Source organism: Ambystoma mexicanum, chromosome 1p (assembly GCF_040938575.1).
Source record: "Ambystoma mexicanum isolate Mex_15411 chromosome 1p, UKY_AmexF1_1, whole genome shotgun sequence".
Taxonomy (NCBI): Eukaryota; Metazoa; Chordata; class Amphibia; order Caudata; family Ambystomatidae; genus Ambystoma; species Ambystoma mexicanum.
In genome coordinates this window covers 673,682,900-673,710,718 of record NC_090921.1, presented here as the reverse complement: position 1 = coordinate 673,710,718, position 27,819 = coordinate 673,682,900, and the positions used below count along the sequence as shown (strand labels likewise).

Genomic DNA, 27,819 nt, shown 5'->3' with positions numbered 1-27,819 from the left:
TTGTGGAGCCAGAGCTTACATGCAGCTGCCCACAGATTGGGAGGATGATGTTCACTGGTGAATGTTCATGTTCCAGCATTAGTGATTCCTAAAAGTGATTTGAACCTTGACAGTTTCCCGAAAACAGATGCTCACCTGAGAAAGAAGTGATCTGTGGAGCTGATTAATCAAATGAAGAGGGAGAACTATTTCTCTGCCAAGTCAATAGAACCCTTTGACTCCATCCCATATGAACAAAGACTGTTTATCCAGACTTCGTCGGTATTCACGTTGATCTTCATGCCGAGAATCCAGGTTGGAGCAAATACCAAATGGCTGCAGATTACCAGATGGGAATTGCTGCAGACGATCAACACAACCATAAAGGGATTCAATGCTATCAGAGAAGAGATTAGAGCCATACGACTGATGACTCTTCAGAATAGATACGTCCTGGGCATGATCATCGCTATGGATGCCGGTGTTTGTGCAAAAATCGGAGAATCATGTTACACGTTCATAACTTCTCACAATGACAAGAATGGCACCTTGACAGAGGCCACAGAGATGTTAACGAAGCTACATGTCCAGATGATAGACGAAGTGGAAAATATTATATTGCTGATGACAGCTGGTTTGGATCACTTTTTTCTTGGGTTCCACAACGGATGGCAGACATGTTCATGTTCCTTGGAGCCCTGATCGTGTTGGTGTTGCTAGGATTCTGTGTAATCAAGATAATAATCACACAATGCAAGAAGACAGCAAAGAAAGCCATAGGGATGAAAATTATGATCGATGTTGAATCAGGATGGAAGGCCAGAGCTTTGACAGATGAAGAAGTCAGAGACTTTGTGAAGGCCAGTATCCCTGCACCTGAGGGAACAAACAATTCCTGTATCCAAAGAACCATAAGAAGTATGTGGGAAGATGGATCTATTGCAGTCCGAGTGAACCGTGCATGCTCATGACGTGGAACAAGGATGAGCATGTGAAATCAGCTGGATGCCTGAAGGGAGTCATAAAGATATGTATCCCAAAGAAGCATTTCTATAGACCAGGATGTCTAGATGTAAAGGATGATGGTAGAGTGGTTGATGAATCGCCCAGAGGGGGAGTGTAGAGAAGGAGCTTAGTACCCCCACATCAGCCACTTTGTCCATATTGCCTATATGTTGGGAACCAGAGTGTGAGACGTGTGTGGTACGGTTTATGGTCATTTGTTCGAATCAAAAGATTAGAGTAGCCAAAGTTTTGAAACAAAAGTTTTGAAATCAGAAGCTACGACATGCTATGTTTAACATGGAAAATGCATTTAGTTTGAAACCAATCCATCGACAATAGTCATGGATTGGTTTCAACTGAAATGCACTTTTTACATGTTAAAAGTAGCATTTTACTGCCTTTTTGTTTGTAACGTTGAAACGTTACATGGAACTGTCCATTGCTGAAATTGCAGGCCTGGACAGCTCCATATAACGTTTCAAAGTGTTTTGTGTATATTGGCATTTAAATGTCTTTTTTTTTTTTTTTACTTTGAAACGTTACTAGGAGCTGTCCAGTCCTGTAATTTCAGCACTGGACAGCTCCATGCAATGTTGCAAGGTTTTAGTGTATATTGGGGGGGTTCCCCCCAAATCCTCACGCCAATCTCCCACCCCTGATCCCCAACCCTAACCCAAGTTTAGAAAGGCAAACTTTCAATTGTTTTTCAATCAAATAGTCATTCCAAACTTTTGAATTTCGAAAAAAAAGGATTCAAAAGTTTGCCTTTCAAAACTTTTCTATTTGAAAAAATGACCGGACACCGTGCAGTACCAGTGAAAATACCGATAACAAGGGGAATCCTGGAAGCAAGGTTCCCATTGAGAAAGCCATACCTGCATACAAGACAGTATGATGGCCGTTTGAATGAAATCCCAGAAGAGAGAGAACAGCTGAATGGCAAAGAAGAATGGTGACGTCACACAGAGTCGAGCTGACGCACATAGAAGAGATGCAGAGACTAGAGAATGCATCTATAAGGCATCAAGAAAGTGTCAAAGATAAGTGACATATTGGGATCAAGATGAAGAAACTTATGCTACAGAAATGATGAAGATATCAAGTCTTTTTTCATGTGTACATATGCAAAGAAACACAAGCAGATGAAGTTTTCTTAAGGCTAGCTAAGTAGTGAATAGATTGCAGCATGCGCCAACCTTTACATGATATAGGAGGGAGTAAAGAATGGATGTTTCCACTACGTTTTCTAGCAGAGCTGGGCAAAAGAAGTAAGTGTGTCACAGTTAAAAACAATTGAATTAACATTAGTGAAACTCAGAAAGGCAAGGCTGGATGAGCCAAGAAGCCAAGGCCATATCAGGCTCGGGTGAGCAGACATTGGATACAAATCGTGTGAAGGAATGAAGTCCTGTCCAGGAAGCATGGACAAAAACAAGGAAGACGTCCTGTCTATTAGAAATCGTGTGAAAGAATTTAGCTCCTGTCCGGGAAGCATGGACAAAAACAAGGAAGATGTCGGAGGTCTATTAGAAAATAGTATTTTAATGCACCAGAAGCTCGATTTTGTGGTCTTCAGTCACGCGGAAGGATGAAGTTGGACGAGCATTACAACCATACCTACGCATTGAGGCAGAGCATGTCTTCACTCCCCTGAATTCTCCAGAGGAAGAGAACACTCCCAAGGACAAGTTCAAAGTCCTAATTGACAGCAGACCACAGAAGTGATGATAGATGGTTATGCTAATTAGTTGGAAACTATAGTTGAAGACTAACTCACCAGCACCTGGAAGCTCAGTCTGCGTGCTGCTAATGTAGGTGGAAAAGTACAGACAGACGTTAGAGAGCCAACCAATGGTAGGGGGCCGCGTGATTAAGGGTCCTATAGTTTGTGCAACCAATGGGACGTTGTGTATTTAGCGACGTTCATATTGACCTGTTTAAGGGGAGGGATTAGTTGCCCCACCTGATGTTAAGCCTATCACTTTTCTTCACTCTGTAGGACGAGCATGGATTGTATACTTAGATATTCCCTTAGACCCAATCACTTTCTTCAATAGGTTTTTGTAGTTCGCACGTAGGATGATGTTAGTAATACGTAGGTTGATGTCACCTATGACAATTTTTTGCTATAAAATAATACATTTTTTCAAGCATTGAGAACTTACGCTGAGACGTCCGTTGATGTCTGTTGTACTCCCCGTTTTAGATAATTGATATTAAAACAGTTTTCCTTTTGCCAACTACCTGAGTCGTTTCGATTATTGATGTTTGAATAATTACGGGCATTGCGACCGCCTCTTAAAGAGCTGGAAGCCTCCAGTTCAAGCTGCTCTTCATAATTCCTTTGGATGTTTCTTCCAGTGGTCTAATCTGTCTTCAGTTCAAGAACCCTTGCTTTTTATGCAGGTTTCTCCCTTTCATGCACAGCCTTGCTGTCACTCACAGAGCAGGGTTGCCAGCCAGCCAATCATGACTGGGTGCATTCAGGTTACCAAGGAGACCAAGGACAGGGAGTTTTGGGCACCTCCCTCGCTTCCTGCCCTTCCAGGCACACTGGAGCAAGAGGTGGGTTTCAGCACCAAAGGCAAAACTAATAAAAAGGGTCAAACCTGGTTTGTCGCGCAGAGTAAACCCCAAGAAAGACCTTGCAAACAAGAAATGGCAAAAAAAGACCAGAGCAATTTTGACAAAATGGTCACCCATGGGTACTACACTACAGCTGAGGATTCGGCCTGCGGTGGAAAAGCACAATGGTAGGAAAATTAAACCACTACCACCAGCCATTAAAAGATGTGAGGGTAACATAAAAAATGTTACATGAGTAAGTAGGAAAAGTGGCTACTAAGTAACCCCCCAGTGCTCAACATAAAATGGTTGTGTGCTGGTCCTACAAAGAGAAAAGGTAGGTAACGTCAATTTCATTTTTACTATTCTTGGGAACTGTTGTTCACCCAAGAAAAGGTATTTAAACCTTAAGAGAAATCTAAAGGATTTCTCAGTGACACTGCACTGAGATGCTGTGTGTCGCCATACAAAAGTAAATGCCTATGGAGTTTGTCATACTCCAAAAACAAAGGAAAAATTAATCAAAATCTTATCAAAACGAGTGAGCGAGTGAGTAAAAAGGCTAACTCACTCCAGGGTTAAAATATTAAAGTCCTAAAGTCCAGCAAAAGTGCTGGCGGTCTCTAAAGTTGAAAGGAATTAGCACAGAAATGAGAATTCTCCATAACATTAGCCTCCCCCACCCTGCCCCCAGAGTAAAGGGACAGGAGGATTTAATCCACTCCTGGATGAATCTCCTAATCCAGACGGTCATACTTCATGGAGAGACCATCAGCATTTCAGTGATTACACCCTGACCTGTGTTCTATGGGGAAATCAAGCCCTTGGAGGCTGATTGACTGTTAGGCACAGTTTGCATGCAGTACCCTCTGGGACCTCTACACACAACTGTGACTACAGGTGTAAGCAAAACCAACCTTCGGTATAAGTCTGTACCACACAGTTTTTGGTAGCGAGCTGAGAAGCCAGGCTTATCTCAAGAGGGAATGTGAGCATGTAAGGGTGTTACAAAGGTCTACAATGACAAGTATTCAGATAGACACTTAGATTCAAGGTTTCTTGGTAAAAACACTTCTTAATTTATGACACAATCATTTATAAAGCATTCACTAAATGAGGCAACCAATACCACACAAGTTATACTATAATACTGAATACTAAGCAGTTGAGCTCCCTGGAAGTAGGAGCAAAAAGCCATAAGTTAATAAAAACGAATATTACAGATACTCTAAAACAGTGCAAATAGTTTGAGTTCACCAGAGGAGTTGATTCAAAGCAATAGGTAGGCCAAAGTCAGCTGACTAATGTCTTGTATAGGTAAAAACGGTTCTGGTATTTAAAACGGAAAAGTCTTTGCCATGGTTCTTAGAAGTAGTTCACAGAAGAAAGGTTCATATGTCGGGTCACAAGCTGACTAGGCCTGCAAGTTGCCAAAGTTGTATGTACTTTGGCAGTGAGAGGTAAGTTCTCTCTGTCAGGTTTTCACATTCACATCGGAGTGCATTTGGGTCCCCTAGGAGACTAAGCACAGGGAGTTTCGGGCACCTCCCTCACTTCCTGTCCACCCCAGACACTCGGGCGCCAGAGGCGATCTTCAGTCCTGAAGCCTGCCAAAGGCATAGAAACCTAGGGACCAAACCTGGTTTGGTGCGCAGAGACAAACTCTAGAAGGACCTTTCCAAAAAGAAATGGCGAAAAAAGACCAGGACCTGTTTAAACAAAGGGGCTTTAGGTGCCATCTTGAAAAACATGGCTCCCGTGTTTATTAGCTACCAGTGTTCGCGGTCGGGAAAAATCATGGTAGTTCGTTGTAAAACCACTTCCACCAGCCATTTCGATAGGAAAGGGTAGCATTTGACAGCTACATATGTTTTTAGACACAGGGGATACTAGGTAACCCCTCCAGCACTCTACAGGAAGATAGTGCGTGCTGGGTCTAAGTTTAAAAAGTCTAGTAAAGTCAATTTAACCTTACATTCTCTGGGAAACAGTAGTTTATCCCAGAGAAGGTATTTAAACCTTGGCACAGCCTGAAAAGCATCCCTGTGTCACTGCACTGAGGGTGCTGTGTAACACACATGAAAAGATGATGCCTATTGAGTTATCTAAAACTCTATAATCAAAGAACACAAGAGTAAAACACACATCAAAATACATGAAAGATTGGGAAAAAGGTTCACACTCTTTCCAGGTAACAAAATCAAGTCCTCAAAATCCAGCAAAGTTGCTGGGGGTCTCTAAGGTGAAGGGTATTATCACATTTATGAGAATTCTCTTTAACATTGACCACCTTAACAATTTTGGATTCTCCCGCTTCACCTGCATTAACCATCTCAAGGGTTGGTGGTATGTTTGAATCACAAAAGTAGATCCATACATGTATGGTTCAAACTTCTTCAGAGACCACACAATGGCAAAACACTTGCGTTCAATTGTTGCCCACCTTGTCTCACGGTCCTTCAGTTTCCTACTGATGAAGCAGATAGGGTGTTTACTGCCTTTCTCATCCAGTTCACTCAAAACTGCACCTATTCCTTTGTTAGAAGCATCTGTCTGTACAATGAAGGATTGGTTGCAGACAGGAACTCTCAAGACTGGTGCTTGACAAGGGGCTTTCTTCAGTTCTTAGTGCACTCCTCATTCCACCTGACCTTCTTGGGTAATTTGGTTTGGTTTGTTTCACTGCTGAAGCCCGCCTCTGGCTCCAGCCTGTCTGGCAGGGAAGGAAGCGAGGGAAGTTCCCGAAACTTCCTGTGCTTTATCGCCTAGGAGGCAGGAATGCACTCTTAGGTGAGTGGCTGTCTGGCTGTCCTTGGAGGACAGCCACCCTGCTGTGTGAGTGACGGCAAGGCTGTGCATGAAAGGGAGAAACCAGCATAAAAGGCGACGTCTTTAGCTTGGATGGCAGAGTCGACAACTGGACGAAGGAATCCGAAGAAGAACTTGGAAGAGACGCCTGCTGCAACTCCTGGACCATTGATCTGTCCGGTGAAGCCCTGCTGCTGTGCTGAAGCTCCGAATTCACCTCAAGTAGAGAAGCCCTGCAAGGACGACTTCTCCCCTTGGGTTGGTGGGACCAATCAACCTCAAAGCGAACTCCTCTCGGAGCTGGCTGTACCTCCATTGCTGCTGCAGGAACCAGTTGCCAGTGAGAGAGACACCAGATCGAATGCATCGTTTTTAAGTTGGACCCGAGCTCCAGGAACTCCCATGAAGAAGGACTGACCAAGCCTGAGCCACTGCAACAGAATGCTGGTCCCCAGAAGCGAGGAATGTCAAACAAGGTATCCGAGAACCGCATTGGTGCTATTTGCGAGAGACGCGAGGAGCTGAAACCACGAAATGCCACTGATCTGAACTTTGTTTTGCTGCCGCCGACCTTCAAACTGTAGTGCAGCAGTCCCCAGACGTCCTCCCTCTTGTCCCCACGACTGAGGCCCAGGAACAACAGGATCTGCCGTACTACAACAGGAACAGAAGCCAGCCGGAACCAATTTCTTCAGACCTAAGGTACTGTAAACTAAAGGGTTGCTTACCTCTTGTTGTGTAGCCTTGCTAGATCTCACTTGTCTTGGTTGCCTTTTGCAGAGTTGCTTGCAGCTTTGCCCCACACAAGCCTCCCAGCTTGTGGCCTACAGTAATTTAATTTCTACAAATATTTCTATAACATTGTGCAAGACTTTTCATACTTACCTTCAAGAAGTGCCTAATCGCTCCAAAACTTTTGCTTATTGACATTGGCTGTCATGGCTCCTTGGTAGACTCTTTTTACCTCTGACTCTGTGCTTTAACTATCCCTCAACAAAAGCCACACATTCTATAACTTGTGTGGCTGGGAAAGGGTTAATTTTCTTTGATTTGGGGGTTCAGAAAGTGCTTGCATGCTTAAGAATATTTGTTAACAATTGTTTCCTTCCCTCAACTTTTCCTATTGACACTAATCTCAAGTATTGCTCTAAATGTAACAGTGATAAATCAGTGTTCACAGCGTCCTAGCTATTTAAGTCACCTGAGGGTGTAGGAAGTGTCTGTGTGCCATCCCTAATGGGTATCTACTGATTTAAAGAAATTTGGAGTGTATTAATTGAAGTATTTTGCCTCTCGTTTTCACTCCTTTCAGCTCCTTGCCCCCCCTCCACTGGAACTCCCTTCCTCTCTCTATCCATTCAATCCCCACCTATTCCTCCTTTTGTGTCTCCTTGAAATCTCTTCTTCTCCACTCCCCTCCTTCCACCTTCCTCTCTCCTCCCTTTTATCCTCCTTCTTACCTCTCTCTCCCTGCTCCGTTCCAAGTCCCCTCTCCTCCTCTCTCATCCTCAGCCTATTCCTCTTCCTGTTTCGCACTTCCTTCCCTTTCTCCACCACCTCCTTCCTCGTTTATCTTCACTGGCAAATAGTTCTACTTACTGTATTACTGGATTGATTCATATTTTGTAATTGCTTCTACTGTTTTTTTATTGTATCCTTGTTATAATGTAAAGCCCTTTGGCGTAAAGCGCTATATAAACACAATAAACATAAACATCAGTATATTTGTGGTGTTACATATTTTGCTCCATTCTAAAGAAGACTTATTCAACTGACTGTTAAATTAATAATTATTTAATCATGAAACATTTAGTGTAAGTGTTTATTTGATTAACTGTCACTATGAAACTCTGTGTTACAACCTTACAGCTCACATTGACCCCTCTTTAGATCAGCCTGGCTGCTCTGTCACTCTACCAACTTTTGAAGTACATGCTTATACCAAAGGTTGGGTTAACTATTACCAAGAGGACAAGGCTGGTGCAGTCTCCCACAGGGTACTGCATACAATCTTGCCTAACTCTGGACCAGCCCATGGACTTGTAGATGGCTCTATAACCCTGAGATCAAGCATCTTCTTGACCTCTTGTTTTATGTGGTATCCGACATGATCTGACAACCTGTAACCCCTGCTTTTGACAGGGAGACTGTCACCAGTGAGAATATCATGCTAATGCCAAGGGGTCAAGCCTGGTGTCGGCGAGAACAGGGAGCCAAAGTGATTTAACAGAGCTTCGAACTCCTGCTCTGGTTGCAGAGCCAAATCTGAAGAGTTTTACTCCTTCAACTGTCTCATCTGAAGGTTGTTCCCTGAGATCAGGGAGAGGCTCTCTCTCCTCCTCCTCATCTTGATCAGAGGCTAGAAGCAAAGCTCCTAGTTCTGGTCTGGAAACATAAGCCTTCAGACGGTTAGTGTGATAGACCCTGAGGGGCTCCTTGGGATTTCCCAAGTCCACTAAATAATTGACCTCTCCAAGTTTATCCACAACCTTGAAGGGTCCAATCCATTTGTCCTGTAAGGCACTCTGCCTTGTAGTTACCATAACCAAAACTAGCTGATCTGGAGTAAACTCCACCATGTTGGCCTTCTGGTCATGCCAATGCTTGACCAGAACCTGAACTGCTTTCAGGTTATCAGAAGCTTCTGTCATCATGTGTGCCATTCTCTTTCTGAGGCCTAGTACATAGTCAGCGACTCACTAGCTCTAGGGAAGGCACACTCTCCAACCCTTCCTTGATCAGGGTCAAAGGGCCTCTAACCGGATGACCATAGAGTAGTTCAAAGGGACTGTACCCAACCCCTGTTTGTGGGACTTCTCTATAAGCAAAGAGAAGGCATGGTAGTAGAAGGTCCCACTTTCTTCTAAGGGGTTCCTCTAAAGCACCTATCATGCTCTTCATAGTTCTATTAAACATCTCCACCAACCCATTGGTTTGGTGATGGTAGGCTGCTGAGAACTTGTAGGTCACTCCACAGTTTTCCCACATGGTTTTCATGTAGTGGGACATAAAATGTGACCCCCCCTGTCAGAGATGACCTCCTTAGGAAAACCTACCCTGGTAAATATACCACTGCCCTAGCCACTGCCTGAGCAGTAACAGTTCTCATAGGTATTGCTTCAGGATACCTGGTAGCATGGTCTACCACAACCAATATAAATCGGTTGCCTGTAGAGATTGGAGGGTCTAGGGGACCAACAATGTCAATCCCCACCCTCTCTAAAGGCACTCCCACCACAGGGAGGGGCACTAAATGTGCCACATTATTGGCTCCACTTTTGCCAGATGTCTGACAAGTGTGGCAGCTCTTACGGAATGTTCTCTTTGGTCCTCTTGAAAAGTCAAGTGGCCAGCCAGAGAAATCTCATGGGCTAACTGTAAGAACGTTTTTCTCACCTCCTGGGGCACAACGTCTCCTGTAGTCTCCTGGGGTAGACTACGTAGGATCACTGTAGAGTAGATCATCCTCCCAGTAAAGCCTATGCTTCCCTGGCACTTGCCCTTCCAGCCAGGAAGCTGTCTGTTGGCTAAGACCGTCTAGGGAGGGACACGGCTAAGACCGTCTAGAGAGGGACACTCTCTTTTTCCTCTTCTGAATTCTGCCCTAGAGGGTCCACCTTCTGCAATTAAAGTTTGCAGCTCAGGATAGTCTTTAGGATCCAGATCTCCAACTTAGGGAAGGTTTTCTTTCAGCTCTGTTTCACCAGTAACTGACTCTTCTGAGTTGGTTGAAACCTCCCACTCAGCCTCAGCTGGGGGAGGGTTCACTGCGGTGACCTGGGACTGTCCTCTATGGGATGTCCTTGTCCTTTGAACAGGTTTAGGTTGGAGACCTTTCTTTTTCTCTGAGACTTTGGGTTTCCCTTTTGTCTCTTTCATTGGCTTAGAAATAGAAGGGTGGCCTTCCTGTGGTCTGTGGGTATTGGGGATTTCATCCACTTCCCACTGAGAGTCGCTCAAGGTTGCCTCTCTAGCCAATCTGGTTTTCTCCTGCTTCCTTTTGCTGGGAAGCCTGGGGATACTAGATACAACTCCAAGAATTTTCCAATCATTTCCCAACAGGACTCTCACTGGAACTTCATTCTGTACATTGACAGGTATTCTTACAGTCATGTTATTGGACTGGCAGAATGGGAACCATTTGGATTGGGCCTTGTGCAAGTTTAGAGGGACCTTTGGGTGCCTTAGCCACATGGTCCGGTTTGAAGAAACTTTCATCAACCACTGTAATGCTTGCCCCAGTGTCTCTAATGACAGGGGTCTCCTGACCATTTACAAGTACACTATTCTTATAATATTCTTTTGTGTTATCTGGTATAGAGGTGTACGCATCCACATTCTGTTATTCCCTCAGACCCAGGGACACTAAAGAAACACTGGCTGAGACTCCAATGGGATCTTCAGCTAGTAGTTCAAAGTTGCTACTTGCCATTTGAACTTCTCCCTCAGGGATGAAGGCTCGGGAGGCAGTGTGGACCCCTGAAGGTTTACCCTTGCATCTGGGATCCCCTTTCAAATGATCAGTAGACCCACATACAAAACATTTCCCAAATGCTCCTTGGAATAGGGGTTTCTGCTGACCTCCCTCTTGTTTAGCACCAGAGGGTTCACTAGACTTACCAGTCTTCCTGTGGAATTTACCCTTACTATGTGTGGCCCTCTTTGGGATGGTTGGAATTAGAATTCTCTGTTCCCTCTTTCTTGTGCTGCTTCCCCTCTTCCTTTTTGTGAGTTGCAGAGGAAGGTCTGCCGGTGGGTTTCCCACCACCAGAAGCCAACAAAGACATATTGAAGGTCCAGACTTGGTGAGGGTCTGTAGTCCATTCCAGTGGTAGAGTCCAGGTTGCCAGAAGCCATCCAGAGGTCCGTGTTGCAGCACCGAGGAACCGAAAGGTGGAAAACAAGATATTCTGAAACCAGACACCAAAAGTGACCTCTGCACCCGTCGCTGCCAGAAGTCATCGAAGGTCCCCATGGGTCTTACCCTCATCTGCCAAGCCTTTGAGGAGACCACAACAAGTTTCATCTTTCCAGGACTCCTACAGTCAGAGAAATCGTCGACCAATGGAGAGCACTGCGAAGAGCAAAACTGCTGCACTTCAGAAAGACTTTGGTTCCATTTCTCTTCTTGGACTCAGCATCCCAGTGGCTCCTTCTTCCAAGGGGGGGGTGGGGTGGTCCATTCTCAAGGGTAAACGTCGAGTGAAACCGGAAACTCTGCCACTTCGCCTACCAAGGCACCAAAGGTACTGTGACAAGGAAGGGCATCTTCGTCCAGGTGTTCCTTATTCAACTTGGATCCTGTTCTCCTGCAGCCTCTCAAATACTTTGCATATTTAAGTAACTTTGGGTCTCACCCTAAGTTACTAGGGGAATCCTGACGTGGACCCCTTGCTCACTATTCTTACTGATGAGGTCCAACCAGACCGAAACACATGTCTGGGGATGCTGTTGGTACTCTTGTTCAGAGGAGAATTGCCTAGCAGTCCAGTGCTGGACTGCCCCAGGGCAGGACAAAGACTGATATGTTTAGGATATTTCTTCTCTGTGAAAGATAGTGAGCTAAAGACTCTGGGTAAGTCTCTCGCAACCAGGACTAATGTCTGGCAGAGGGACTCCCAGGACCCCCCTTGTTAATTTTCAAATACTTTGCGTTAGAACCTTTAAAAATAACTGGGCTGTAAAAGACAAGATAAGTTAATCCCTAACTTTTCCATTACAGGTTGACCAGGCTGGGGATCCTCACACAGAATTGTTAAAACATTCTGCTACTGTTCACAACTAACCTGCCTTTCTTTCCTAATCTATGCGGTTACACCTTACTGAAGAATTCACACACCTATTTAAAACTGTCTGCAGTTGGTGCATTTGTAACTGAATGTAAGTATTGTGTGCACCGCAATAGAATGTATATATTTGCCATTCTTTGAATTGAACTGCCTGGGGGGGGTGTGTGTGTGTGTGTGTGTGTGTGTGTGTGTGTGTGTGTAAATATCACTGCTGCCACCATCTTGTCATAGGCCCATTGTAAGAGTAACCAAAAGGCCATTATAAATGAAAATAGATACAAAGTACTGTAATTACACTTTACTGTAAGGTGGTGTGCACAGTTGTAACAATACAAGAGTTCACAAATAGAACTCAGTACTGGCAGTCTTAGGGACTAGTCGGTTTCCCCATAAAAAGGAGCTTAATGGGGAAACAAAAGAAAAGCATAATGCTTCACTTACCACAAAAGTCATGACCAATTTCAAAACAAGCAAAAAGAAATGGTGACCCATAAGAATCTGTGGAGGGAAAGTTGCAGAAAGAAAATATTCCCTAGCCTCGCACATCACTTTAGGCTGATGTGTGCAGTTGTACAAATGCAAGAAATCCATAGAGACATATTCTCTCAGCACTGATAGTCTGCTGGACTGATCAGTTTCCTTTTTAGAATGAGCTGAAAGGCTATGAAAGTGAAGCATAAGTCTTTACTTACCTCCAAATGTCAGGACAGCAGTAATATTAAAAAAAGAAAAAGCGAAAGAAGGTATGCCATAGAAATCTGTGGGAGGAAAAGAGCATAAAGAAGTATTTTCTAACGGCTGTAAATGCCAATATTGCTCCCGTGGCATGCATTGAATGTGCTTTAGATGTGAACTAATGTGTCTTGTTTGCCAGAGTATAAAAAAGCTGAATGCACCTAACAATCTATCTTGAAATAGTTTCTCTGGTGACAGGGTTTTTCTCCCTGCCTGCTACCATTGATACAAAAAACGTATCCGTTTTCCTTAACAGTTATGCTCTACGTTAGGTAAGAATTGGTGCAGTCACGCTGTGTGAGACTAAACAAGACTTATCTGCTTGGTATTAGGTAAGCCACTTTTTGGTATAGGTCTGTACTACACAAGTTGGTAGTGTGACTAAGCAGCCAGGCCTATCTCAAGAGGGGTCAATGTGAGCTGTAGAGCTGTACAATTGAAATCCGTAAATACAAGTTGCAAAGTAACACTTATACTCAAGGTTTCAATTATAAATAGTTATTTATTTAACGTCCGTTTTAAATAAGCGTTCTTTAAAAAGGCAAAAGATTGTAACAATATAGAATCGAACAAGCCAGTGAATAATCTTTGGATATGCTTCATGCACTTCTCCTACACCCGGGGGTGACTTCAATCACAAGGATAGTATTTGCATTTCTATATTACACTAGCATACTTTGTAGATTCATGGTTGCAGAAAGGAAAGGTTAAGGGAAGCAAAAAGGTTAGAACAGAGTCTCAGAATATGTGAGGACAACTGAATCCTCCAATGAAGTTTTGATAAGCCTTTCCCAGCAGTAACAGTGTTGAACAAGCCAGAACCCATAAGGGGAGAAGCAATATCAAAGTCAATGGATTTAGACGAGTGCCTTTATGGAGCCAGGACAGCCAAAATCATTTGGACACAGTCTATGGATCTGATGCACTTCTTGGATAAAAGTCTTGCACAAAGTTAGAGTTCAGAAAAACCACTTGTACGACCACATGCTGTAAGGACTGTGTAAAGGGAATTGAAATCAATTCAGAAAGTAGTAGGTGCAAGTCTCAAGTGAGACAGCATGACTTTTAGGCAGGAAGGGAAGTACTCAAAGACCAAACAGTGCCTCTGGTTAGAAGAAAGTGTTCCAGCTGGATTCCGTCTCGCTATAGCCAAGCATAGCCTGGTTCCTGAACCTCAGTTATGGGGACAAGAGGGAGGACGTCTGGAGGGCTCCTGCGGCAGCAGTACTCGGGAAGGTCATTGGCAGCTGCAAGCTCTTTTCCCTTCAGCGGAACTTCGCGGTTTCAGCGCTTAGTAAATCACACTGATGCAGAACGCTAAACACCGGTTGGACTTTCGGTGCTCCCTCGGTCTTGCACTCTGGTGAGAGAACTCTGGATCGGGAGGTCCTGCTTCTGGAGTGTCCTTAGGAGGCTCCTGGAGCTTTTGGCCAGATTTGTTCCGCTTCAGACGTTGTATTTGATTATGGTCCCTCGACCCCAGGCATTGGGCTTCTGCAGCAACAGAGAGGCACAGCAAGTCGGGGAGGCTTCCAAGTGGAGTTCGTCCCGGGGTTAGTTGGTCCAACAAACCAAAGGGAAGAAGTCGTTCCATCGGAGCTTCTGTCGAGATGAAAAAGGAGGTCCGCACAGCAGCAGGTCTTCACTGGGCAATTGCAGGTCCAGGAAGTTTCAACGAGCTTTGTTCACGGCGTCTTCTACGGATGTTCTTCCAGTGGTTTTTTTTTAAGCAGGTTTCTCCCATTCATGCACAGCCCAGACTGTTAATCACACAGCAAGGTGGCTGTCCTAAATGGACAGCCAGCCAATCAGAACTAGTTTCATTCAGGCACTCCTAGAGACAAAGAACAGTGGAGTTTCGGCACCCTCACATCATGTCCTTCCAGACACACTGGAGCCAGGGGTGGGCTTCAGGGCTTGAAGCCTGCCAAAAGACAAGACAAACAAAGAGCTCAAACCTGTCTGAACCCACAGAGTAAAAGTCAATAAAGACCTCACAAACAGAAAATGGCAAAAAAAGAAGACGGGGGGCATTTTGATAAAATGGTCACCCATGGGTGCTGCACTGCAGCTGCTTTCTCAGCCTGCGGTAGAAATGCACAATGGTAGGTAAAATTAAACAACTGCCACCAGCCATTTAAAGTAGTGAGGGTAACAAAAATGTTACATAAGAAAGTAGGATAAGGGGCTACTAGGTAACACCCCAGCACTCCACATAAGATGGGGTGTGCTGGACCTACAAAGAGAAAAGGTAAGTAAAGTCAATTTCGCTTTACTATTCTTGGGAACTGTAGTTCACACAATAAGAGGTATTTAAACATTATGAGAAATCAAACGGATTTCTCAGTGACCCCGCACTGAAGGTGCTGTGTGTCGCCATACAAAAAGCAGATGCTTATAGAGTTTGTCAAACTCCAAAAACAGTGAAAACACACAAAAATCCAAATCGAGTAAAAACACTTCAGAGAGGGAGAAAAAGGTCCCACTCACTCAGTGGTTCAAATTAAAAAGTCCTATGTCCAGCAAAAGAGCTGGGAGTCTCGAAGGTTGAAGGGAATTGGCAAAGAAATGAAAATTCCACTTAACAGTCACCATCCACAAACATAAAATGGTCTTTATAAAAACATCTGTGTTTCACACCCAAATTCATCTCCAGAGTTCATATCAACCACACCGTGGGACCATCCGTTTCCCAAATTCACATTACAGATGGGAAGAAGTGTTAGGGAGAATTTTCATTTCTGTGCTAATTCCCTTCAACCTTCCCCCAGCTCTTTTGCTGGACTTGGGGCTTGAGACTTTTTCCACCTGATTGAGTGGGACCTTTTTCTCTGATGTGTTTTTTGTGACTAGGTGTTACGCTCACCTGGTCTCTGTGGGGGTGTTGGGGCACGGTTGGATCCCTCCCTCGACTTGGCTCCCCTGGATCACCTCTCTCCCTGTTGCTGCAGGGCCTGCTGTTCTGGATGCTGGTATTGCCCCTGAGAGAAGATGAGAGGCAATGAGAATGGCATGGTGGCGTTGTGACTTCCCTCGACCCTCTTGTGCCAAAATGATGTGTGCAAGCGTTTTCCCATGCAAGCTCACCAGTTGTGTTGTAACGTTGAGCTATCGGTCCTGCATCTTATAACAGGGGTGCGTAGAGTTGGACCTAGTTGCTTCACTGGTCCGTGGAAGTGTTGATCCAGACCGGCTGCGACCAATCCACTTAGAAGGTAAGTCTTTTGGTTATGATTATAGTTTGTAATGTCTTTTGTCTTGATCACTAATAGTAATTCTTGCAATGTCTTATCTCATCCCAATAGGTGTGAAGATGCAGATCGGAGTCATGGAGCGAATCCGGGGATTCCCCTGAGGATGATGGAACTCCCAAAGCAGCTGGTAAATTGGCCTTTATGATGGAACTCTAGTCTGAAGTATGGCGCGGCCAATCATTCGTTATCTATGATTATCTATGATTTCTAACATGTTGTGTTATTTTTCCCTTTCAGGAGAAGGCCGGCGGCGGTTGCAGGATGAAGGTACCGCGAAGGAGAAGGCAAGAAGTGGAGCTCAGAGTAGCTGGGTGCCCGGATCAGGTGAGAAGAAGGCTCTGACTCCGATAGTGATGGGATTCAGGTAAGAGGCGTGCACAGCGATGGAGCGGCTGGAAGCAGGTAAGGTGCGCCTTCAGCGGTGGAGTAGCTGGAATCAGGTAAGAGGCGTCTTCACCGATGGATTTGCTGGAATCCGGTAAGATGTCTTCAGAGATGGAGCAGCTGGAATCAAGTGGATGCTCAGTTAAGGACTGCGGTAAGCGTTACGCTGCAGGAAGCAGAATAACGCGAAGCGGAGGCATGTGGATGTGTTGGCTTTATATAGGCTGGCCCTGGCCCCTCCCTTTAGCCCCGCCTAGTGGCTCCACCTTGCCTCTCCCAGGGACTCTTGCATGTGCCTTCCAATGATGTTCTATGGCCACGCGCAGCCCTGCTGCACGTGCCTTAGGCACAAAGTGTGCAAAGCACACTTTTTCATGAGCCTGACACCAGAGGCCAGAGGCGCCAGGACTGGGTTAATTTGGACCCTGGAGATGAGGAAGGACTTGGACCCTTGTCCAGTGGCCATGACACTAGGATTTCTGTGTTTTACTGTTTTATGGAGTCTGACAAACTCCATGGGCATTGGCTTTTTGTATAGTGACACAAAGCACCTTAGGTGCAATGCCACTGAAAAGTCCCTTGGACTTTTTCTTTTAATGTGTAAATACATGTTCTTGGGTGAACTACCATTTGCAAGAATAGTAAGATGATCCCCGTCTTACTTTTCTCTTTGTGGGGCCAGCACACACCACCCTATGTGGAGTGCTGGGGTGTTACTTGGTAATTCCCTTTCCCACTTCTCGTTTAGCATTTTATGTTACACTAACCTACTTTAAATGGCTGGTGGCAGTGGTTTACTTTTTACTACCAGTGTGCGTGTTTACCGCAAGCTAAACCCTCAACTAGAGTACAACACCCATGGGTGACCATTTTCCCAAAATGGCCCCTGTCTTCTTTTTTCACCATTTTATGTTTTAGTTTCTTCCTTTCTTTTACTCTGCTAGTTCATACAGACTTGAGTCCTTTATGTGTTTTGCTTTTGGTGGGCTACAGCCCTGAAGCCCGCCCAGGCTCCATTGTGTATGGAAAGGCAGGAAGTGAGGGAGGGTCCCGAAACTCCCCTGTCATTTGTCTCTAAGTGTGCCTGAGTGAAACCAGTCCTGATTGGCCGGCTGGCTGCCCTGAAATGACAGCCACCCTGCTCTGTGATTGACAGCATAGGCTGTGAATGAATTGGAAATCACATAAAAAGTGAGGTTTTTGGGACTAGAGTTAGTCGACCACTGGAGAGGAACATGCGAAGAAGACGTGACGAGGCGCCAGTCACAACCTTCTGGACCGCGAAGTTCCCGGTGAAGCCCTGCAGCTGTGCTGACCCCGTTTTCATATTGCCTGGGAAGTCCCGTACAGGGCGACTTCCTCGGGTGGGCTGGTGGGACCAACTAGCCTCAAGACAAGCTTCCATTTGGCACAACCCCCGACCTGCTGTGCCTCACCAGAGCTGCAGAAGCCCAATGCCAGTGGTCTTGTGACCATTGACGAGTGCATCGTCTTGCAAAGTGCGAATCTGGCCAAATCTTCGTGGGCATCCCGAGGATCCTACAGAGACAAGAAATCTTGATCCAGAGTTCCCTCACCATAGTCCAGGACCGAGGACGCAAGCTTCTTCCAACCAGAGATATTCGTTCTTCATTGATGCCAAGGAAAAGGCATCAAAACTGAAAGTGCTGCTGAAAAAAATGAAATCCGTAGCTGAGGAGTCACTCTACTGAGTACTGCTGCAGGAGCCCGACAGACATCCTTCCTTTCGTCACCACGACCAAGGTCCAGGAACAAGGGTCTGCCAAGCTGTAGCAAGGAGGAATCCAGCTGGAACATTTCTCTTCGAATCACAGGTAATGTGGGGCTTGGTGTGTTCACCTTTTATCTATAAGTTGTGCTTCCTATCTTGTGAAAATGCTTTTGCTCCACTTAAGAGTTGATACCAACTCTTCTGCACTGGCCTGAACAGCTTGTGCTCTCTACAAAGTAGCTCACTTGAGTTACTGAGATTTCTGCTGAACTTAATAACTTTGTCAAGACTTTACCTAACAAGAAGTGCATCAGAACTATTGACTTTGCCCATTAACTTTGGCATTCCTGGCTCTGTAAAGGCACCCTTCTAACCCTACTGGCTTTGACAGTACTCTTTCCCTCATAGGTTATAATTGTGGACACTATTATTGCAGGGATAAAAGTAAACAGTAAATCTGCCTCTCTTTGGGAGATTGTAATTGTTTTACACTGTAGAAAGTATGTTCAAAATCCGATTCTAACCTTTTGTTCCTTTACAACTCAATAACTGAATTGGTAACTAAGTTGAATACTGACCTTAACTGAAGTCACACACCTGTGTGCTGGAAATTGTGTTAGTATTTAACAACTTTTATTGTCCTTTACAAACTGAATCCAAACCTTGATTTAATGTTACTAGTAGATAACGTTTTAAAGAATGGTTATTTAAACTCTTGTGTAGTCTTCAACAGTTGGACTGCACCAATTCTTACCGAACAAGAACCACTACGCACACTTGATATTCGTAGGGCAGCAATGTAAGTAAAACCAAAGCCCTTGGTAAAACAAGCTAGTTCTTGATCTGCATTGCAGCAGTATGGGAGGGTGTCATTGACTTAATCCACCATCGCTAAGTGGGTTGTTCGCTGTAGCCAACTTTGTTGCTCATTAGGTCACAAACATCTTTCCTTGCCCCCAAAAGGGTACTCCACACAGAGTACTCGGGCAATGCAGGCCTTCATTGCAAACATTCCTCTAGTTGTGATCAACCAGGCAGCAACACAGAATGTCACCCATTCACCCAACCCTACTATGCCGACCCGCAAGCAAGCGTAGATTCACAAGTGGTCCAAGCAGTACTAATACACATATTTTCCACTGTTTATTCAGATCACCCACCATCACGTGTACTGCTGGCTAGTGTAAGGAAGGCATGGTATCAACGGTAAAACCACAGTTCAAGGGTGTTTATTGAACTTCAAAAAGGGTTTGAAAAACGCCTGTCTAATCCTAAATCTAAAGATGGGAGCAAGCTACCACAATCAAATAATAACAGACTCCTAGTGAAGTCTTGTCAAATTAAAAGGGCCTATACTAATAAACCTACTGCCAATCCTTACCTCTAAATACAAATAGTGTGGGAAACAATGTTATGCAAAAGAAAGAAGTGTTCAAGAAATGATATGTCAGGATATTCAGGCAGTTGGCCTCCCTTCTCCATGTTTTCAGCACGGGACAAGGTGGTACACTCGAGCTTCGCACAGTCTCTGGCTTCTCTAGCACGAGGGTGGAGTTCAAACATTAGCATCAGGGCCTTCTGTGCCCAAGTCTCTTTGCCTTTCAAAGTCTCTTCTTTCAGAGGGCTTGATGCAACAAACAATACGTTTTTTTCCACTTAGGATTTCACACACACTCAATTTCCCAGGTGATTCACTATTGACCTCAGATCCCCTTTGGACAGGCTCAGATCCCCTTTAACACAATGCTCATACTGTCCATATTCCTCGGATGATTCACGGTTCACCCCGGATCCCCCTCTGCAGGACTGAGACCCGTTTTAACACAATGTTCAATCAGTCTCCCTCCGCCAGACTCGGACCAATGTTAATTCACTTTAACACAACCCTGCTTTAATCCAAAGCTTTTCAATTGATCTCCTTCGTTCGGACTCAGGCCAACATCTACTTTGTCATCAACTTTCTTGGTAGTATCAAAATCGAAGACTTTGGATTGTGCACAGGATTTTGTTTGACCCGTTGCAGGACCACTTCGATTCACAATCCTTTACCACTCTTTCGCTTTTTCCACCTCTCAGTTGGATACCTTACAGAGACCTTTGAATGAGCATGCACGCGGTGCCAGACCACTCTGTCAAAGGTATCGTATCTTGGTTTCAAAGTTCAGTCACTCATCTGTTGTTCAACTTTACTTGCGTTGGTTATCACATGCGTTTCATACACTGTTCGCTTCAACACTCACCATGCAATGTTGCTGCTTGCAACCTTGGCTTCAACACAGACAGGTTGGTATCGGTCTCCCCGTCTCACCGGCTGTTTTTATTTCACTGGCGCTGCTTTGTTGTTGGAGCCAAGGATAGTACCACGTCAGCTGCCGATTCTCCCCACATTCATTATCGACGCAGGACCTCAAACACACCATGCAGGATTCTTCAGCCTGGTTTCCTGCTTTCTATTCACAAGGGTTTGTGAAAGTAACGGTTCCTTGTCAAAAAGGTCAAGGACACTTCCCTCCTTGCGATCCCCTTCTCTCTCGCGGTCTTTCGCCTTGTTTTAAACTGCCATCTTGCAACTGCTTCCTCGTGTGCTTTGCCTTGCACAGAGTGTGCTCGCATGCTCCGCCTTTTATCCGTGTGGGGAAATGTAATGGAAGTCAGGTGTGTGTGATGGTCAGTAATTGCCTGACCTTGACTAGCCATTGTATTGGGACACATCAGGTATACGGCTGGGGTGTTAGCTCTCATAGCAAGCAGTGTGTGATAAAGTGTTTGTGTTGTGAAGGGGGGGGGGAAGGTTTGAGTTCCTAAGTATCCTACCTGTTAGGATGGGGGTAAAGGTCTCGCCATCTGGTGTCCCATTCCCTGTGAAGACCCCCACCCAGGTGATCCTCCTGCACTGGTCCACTCACAGGAACTGGATCCAAAAGCGATGGCCGTGTCCTTGCCACCTGGATGACAGATCCCCGGGGATTAGCGGGTGAGACACCTTCAGGTTTCTCACACTAGTCTATGCAAAGCGCATGCATTTAAGCAGATTCACAAGCCCTCAGAAGGCAAGCATTTCTTTCAAAGAAAGTCTTTCTGTACCTTTCATCTGCTTCGAATCTGAAAAGCAGTGCAACACATCGTAAACCATGGCAAGAAAACTTATCTGAGGATTTTGATGCGTGATGGATCATAGGTAACTGCACAGTAAGGATAAGGGGTAGTGTCACAGCGACTGCCTCTTTCAATTTTGAAAAAAAAAACGAATGCACAGAACCAAACACTAGATGGCAGCCGCTGGAAAGCCTGTGATTGTAACCGTATATAAGTCACATAAATATGATTACTCTGTGTAATGCTAGCTATTTATTAATCAGAAACTGATACTTGGTGTTTTGGGTCCCTGACTTTGTGCATAGACTTGGGCAAGAAGAGAGCATGGCATGACTTGCTGCTCTGTCCTCCCGTTTAAAGAGCATGCTTTGATTGTATTTATTGCCTGCACAGGTCCCAGTCCAGCCCGTCACTGCCACTGGACCAGAGCAGAGTAAACAGCTGGAGAAGGGAGATGGTTTGTTCGGGCAGGATCGGGAGCCTAGGTTCTCTGAGATCTACACTGCTATCAACACGGGTAAGAATGGCTGCAGCAGCTCTTGGATCAGTGAACGTTGGATTTTGTTTGGTCCATGTTTTGTTCCTACTAACATAAAATGTCATGACGTATATAAGGACCGCGATCCCATCCAATTTAACCACTTCACTCCAATTAGGACCATTAATGCCCCCCCCATGCCGTTTGAGACCTGCCAGTCAATATGGTCTTCCCATTTCCGAAGATAGGACCCCAGTTTAATTTATTCGACCCATTGCTCTGCTGGCATGGGCCCATACGCCCGTTCATTCTGCACATTTCTTACAGATAATGCTGCCACACCCATCCAGAGTTTTTTCTGCAGTTCCCATTGCCCCTCCCAACCCCCTCCCCCCCAATCCCCTTAATTTTCCATTGCCTGATGGTAACCACCTGACAATTTCCTTTCACGTTTGCTTATCCCAGTTCCTGCATGTGGTCACCGGGACTGCTGTACTTTTTTTGTGCTTAACCTGTTGAGGGCTCTGGCCATGGTTTGTTGTTCATCCATACCCACTAAGCACCAGGTACTCATCTTAAGGTGTTTTCTGCAGGTTAAACATTCAGACAGAAGCCTCCATTGATTGACTGGGCAATATTCCTTATTTATATAACTGTTAATGCCAGATTTTCTTCTTCGAAGCACTTTAATAATAGATGTTATTTCTACCCAATTATCAATGTGTTAACCTCAGAACTGTCAGCATCTGCCCCCAGGGGTACGCAAAGCCTATGTTCTGTAGACTGAACACAGGTATAAAGGGTAAGTTCTTAAATAGTTGAGCTTTCTTGACAGTTACTAATTGCCACAAGGCTCCAACTTTCATCTTGACCTTCTCCACAGGACAAATAATCACTTAGCACTACATCATACACCCTTAGTAACTAAACTATTCAGTATGTGCACACTTTCATGACACTATATTTAGAGTAGTTCAGGGAAAGCATGGCACATTTACTTTCTGCTTTTCTTTTTTCCACAGATCAAAATAAATCAATCACTCCAAGCACAGTAGCTACCAGCCAGCAGCACTTCCCTCCTGTGAATAGTTTCACAGCAGCCCCCCGGTTGCCTGTAGAGACCTTCAGGTGAGTGTGTGATGCCTATCTGCCCTTGTTACCTACGTTTTGGCAGAAGTTTGAGATTTGCATGTTGTACATAAGCTGCCATCTAGTGGTTTTGTGCCGAAACGAAACCACAATTGGTCTGAGGCTCCTATTATGCACATTTGAGAATGGTTATTTTATTACACTATAATTTGGTTGTGTGCTCTGTGTGCTCAGAGGAAGAATAGAACAGCTATGCTTACTATGAAGTTGAGCATTCGTGAATACGTTACCCGGCTTCTACAAGTTCTCTCGTTTACAATATGGTCTCCTTTCTGGGGGACATTTGATTTTAAAGAATGTTATTTATGGGTAGGGGATTGGATACACTCTGGTCTACGGTTGATATACTCTATCTACCAGGAATACAGTAACAAAGATGCTTCCAATGATTACTTGTCATTGACACAAAGACGGGGAAAGCCGACATCGGTAGCACGAGTGTGCCAAAGGAGCGAGAGGAGAGGGTGGAACTTCATCTGAGTGGAGGTAAGAAGACCAGAGCTTTCATCTCGGCACGATTTAACACTTATTGCAGGGAACCCCGTATGTTTAAAGTACATTTTGTGGTGGACATGTCATGCCTACTGGTTGTTAGAGATTTTTCTAAGGCCCAGATATATCAAACTATGAACGTCCACAACATATCTGTAGTGTAGATTCTTTACTGTAGTAGTGTATCGGGATTAACTACAAAATATGTAGGCAAGTACACAAATAACTTCAGAATATATATAACACCACAAAGTGTGATCTCATGGGAGCATAGAATGGTGACATAATTCACAGGAGGCCAAGTGGGCGTGTCGGAAGCCACACAGGCCTTAGGAGCACATTTACCCCCTCTGTACCAATGTTAAGTCTGTTGGTCCTTAAGAAACAGTAGACCGTTGTTATCCTATGGAGGTAAGCAAGCGGTCTGCACATGCGGCCCTGAAAGCAGTTCAGACGCAAAGAAGACCCCTAGAGGGATCAGAGGTGGCTTATTTCAAGAAACGCTTTCACCAAACATCACACGAGGTTGCAGATGTGAGGAAGGACTCGGTCCTGTTCTGGGTGGACTAGCTTAGCTTGGGAACCTCACAGCCACATAAGAACCGCACAGGTAAGTGCGTTTATATGAAGAATTTCAGTCAGATATTCCAGAAAGAGCTTGGACAGTTGTGGTTAATAGTCAGATGGGCAGGGTCTGCAGCAGAAGACCCTGATGCTGATGAACAGTCCTGGATGTCCAGCTGAGGTGAAAGGGACCCTTAAAGAAATTCAGGCGGAGTAGGACGCTGAGTAGAGCAGTCCTGCAGTCTCTCCTTTATTGCTGTGATACTATTTGTGGGAGGACTCACAAAACACCTGAGATTTTCCACGGAGCGGAACGCGGAGTAGGACGCTGAGTAGAGCAGTCCTGCAGTCTTTCCTCTATTGCTGTGATACTGTTTGTGGGAGGACTCACAAAACACCTGAGCTTTCCGTGGAGCGGAACGCAGTGTAGGACGCTGAGTAGAGCAGTCCTGCAGTCCTCGGACGGCCGAGGCGTCAAAGGCACCATGGACGAAGCACAGCCTTCGACCCTCGCCTCTTCCTCATCTTCTGACTGCGAACTGAAGCGATGCCTCCGGAGCAGCGCCAACTCATCAACTCGCCTCGAGAAAGTAGCTCTGGCCTCCCCACCGAAGAGAGGCAAGAACAACCCACCTGCTGGGGGAGCGCCTTTGGCTCGCCCGAAGCACGTGAGTTCTCCATGCACTCCTTTTCTGGCGGCGCGGCACCTTCTGATCCCCGATGCAGAAGTGCCTTCGTTATCCTCACCTTCAGCGACGAGGAGCCCGAAAGAGGCATCGACCGCAGCAACTGCTCCCGAGGTCCGACCTGGCCACACCCACTCGCCGACGGCAGCCGGAGACTGTCGCGGCTCAGCTGAGGAGCCAGCCAAACATTGTGGGAACTCACTGCAAGCTGGTGTGAGCCCGCGCTCGCCGTCCGCCTCTGCTGCGGCGCCTGTGCCCAGCCCGGGCCAGAGTCCCGCTTCGGCGAGAGGGATTACCCCTGAGGCCGTCGGAGGACGTCCTGGGTGGGGGGGGTCCTTCCTCTGGCCCGGGCATACTCCTCAGGCTGTGCAGATCCAGACCTTGTTGGATTGCAAACGTCCAACCCAATGCTCAACCCGACGACAACAGAAAACACAAAGAGCAATAACAGCATGTATGACCTAGGTTATAGTTCGGGCAGTTCAGGGCGCCCAGGCCTAAAATCAACTTGGGCAACGGCCATGATACACGCCGAACCCCGTCATCTTGGTGGCCTACCCCCTGTGGACGGAACCACAGGGAGTGGTCCACGGCCTCCGTTCAATGTCTCCCCACAAATCAGCGTTGAACGCCTATTGGACATTCTGTCCCCCAAAGGCACCCAAGAAAAGGTCACTACTGAACATGAGGGTTCCCCAAGCCCGGTCCCAGAGACCTTAGCACAAAACAGACACAAACTCCCCTTCCCTTGGCCAAAGAAAATAAACTACAACAAAAACAAAACTGGAAAAATCAAAGGGAAGGTGAGTGAAAACCAACCACCAAGACCTGATGCTGGCAACAAAACCAAAGGCAAAAACCTCACACCAGCAGAAGGCAGAAAGCAAAATCAGAATTTAGATAAGAAAAACGACACAGAGAAACAAACCCTCTCTAATCCATTCATCTCGAATGCCCTCTTTAACCTCTTCAAAGAACAGCAATGTAAACGGAAACTAAACATCGAGACCGAACTCTCAGATGCAGACATTTTGGAGGTCCTGGAAAAAACATTCCCAGTTCCAAAGCTAAGGAAAACAGACAACTCACATACTATGCCCTTCCCACTTGTTCCGTCTCAGCCACTTGACACAACGCCCTGTGACTCACAAGTAAGTGCCTCGCTAGGCCATGATCACCCAATCAAGACCACACAACCTGAAACTGAAAGCCAGCTGACCAAGCCAGAAATCACAATATTGTCCCCGGTCACCGTAAATGCTGAAACTATCGAAGAGGCAAGACGGTCTATTGGAGACCAAGTCGACAGAGCAACGATCCCGCATACACAGCAAATCGCAGACCAACAAGGGCAGGAGATCAGTGGAGGGAACTCAATGAGCCCCCAGCCGTGGACAAAAATTCATCTTCAACAGCCCTACCGAGGCAGCAAATCACTGTCACTTTATCCAGCAAACATGAACTTAAGCGCAAACAATGGGCACTCATCAACGCCAACAAGACAAAAGGCAGCTCAACAGAAGATATTCCCATTGGAAACCTCAACGGTCTTTCGTGACTCAACGCTAGACGATAGAGTCGCCCCAGTGAAAAATAGACAACACAGGAACTCATCAGGAGATCACCAAAGAGGGTCGCCTAAAAAGAAACCAGATATGACAACAATAATGTCAGCTATCACCATAGCTTTGACACCCTTCTGCAAACTGTACGAATCTATCAATAATGCCACAAAAGATAATACATCGATTCTAGCAGCAATCCAATCTAAACTCTTCTTCATGGAGGGATATATTACAGCAGCAGAAGCAAAACAGGGTATCGCCCATGCTAATTGGGAAGCAAAGCTGGCCAGTCTGGAACAAAGATAAAACGATACCTTCCAAAGCACTCAAACCAACAGATCAAAATTAAAGAAGGCTTCCCAGACGGATGAACCAGCTAGTGGAGGAAGTGTGGCTCCAATCTTCAAGAAACCCGTTCCCACTGAACAACCTGAGACCAACATACCATCTACTAGCTCCACAAAAAAGAACACAGGGTCTTCCCTACCGAAGAAACAAAACTTGGTCCTACAACTGGCAGGTGTAAAGCAGCCAGTAACTGGTAAAATAAAGTGTGCAGACCGAAACAAACAAGCTGAAAAAGCAGTTACACCACTGGCTAAACAAACCCCACAAACATATGAACCAGAAGAGGCCCCAGTGTTCATTGACCTTAGCAATTCGCCGCGAACAACGGAAGAATTTCAAGCGTCGAGCAGCCTGATGGACTTATCGCAACATTTACATCTGGATGATTCTCTTATTAGCTCTCAAGCTCAGAACAGCCTGACGACAACCATAGCTGCCAGAAATGACACTCACATAGAGACGCAGACACCCCCAACAGTGAAGAACACACAGCTGCTTGCATAGGTCGGCCACCAGAAACTGATAGAAATCCATCAAGGAAAAAAACATACCAAGAAGACACCGACCCAGGAAACAGAATTGCCAGTGTCAGGTAGCCTGCCTCCCTATGACGAAGCACCCCGAAAAGTCAGTATCATCACCGGTCAGATGAAAAACCAACAGAGAAACAGCACGCAAAACCCCCCTACTTGCTCAGAAAAAACTCCCAGGGGGACCCGAACGAATTTTCAAACTGGAGCAAGCATCAAGCAGATCTGCCTACATGATACTAAATAGAAAAACGGTGCTGAAAATTCTAAATAAAATCGACTCACTGAAATCTCTCAACGGAAGATTTCCGCCTGATTGAGCCCTATCATAAGGACCAAAAGGCCAAGACATTTCTCCATATAAAATCTCGGGCCCTGCAAGTAATCCCTGTGGAAGCCTACAACAATCTCAAACAAGCCGGCTTCATACTAACGGAGGTTGGAAACCCTCAGTTTGATACACGAAAAGGACGTCAAGAAGAAGGGCGGGCCCATAAAACCCACTACATCTCCAAAACCCAAGACCCCTACAACTGGCGTGATAGAAAGGTCTCCGTCCGAGAACTCCATCCTCCAAATCCTTGCAGGGTTCACCCTGACAGGCGCTTTTCTACAAATAGCAACGACACTCAGACGAAGGCCTCTTCAAGGTTCGCCGCA

The 27,819-nt window shown here is 45.6% G+C and overlaps 1 protein-coding gene across 4 annotated transcripts in view; it reads left to right on the top strand.

Moving 5' to 3' along the window:
- ARNT (aryl hydrocarbon receptor nuclear translocator) overlaps nt 1–27,819 on the top strand; it is a 675,339-nt gene that overhangs the window by 497,145 nt on the left and 150,375 nt on the right. For all 4 annotated transcript variants that reach the window (XM_069649742.1, XM_069649743.1, XM_069649741.1 and 1 more), the window contains exons 16-17: nt 21,741–21,864; nt 22,848–22,953. In XM_069649742.1, the coding sequence (XP_069505843.1) occupies nt 21,741–21,864; nt 22,848–22,953 (230 nt within the window). The remainder of the gene's footprint in view (nt 1–21,740; nt 21,865–22,847; nt 22,954–27,819) is intronic.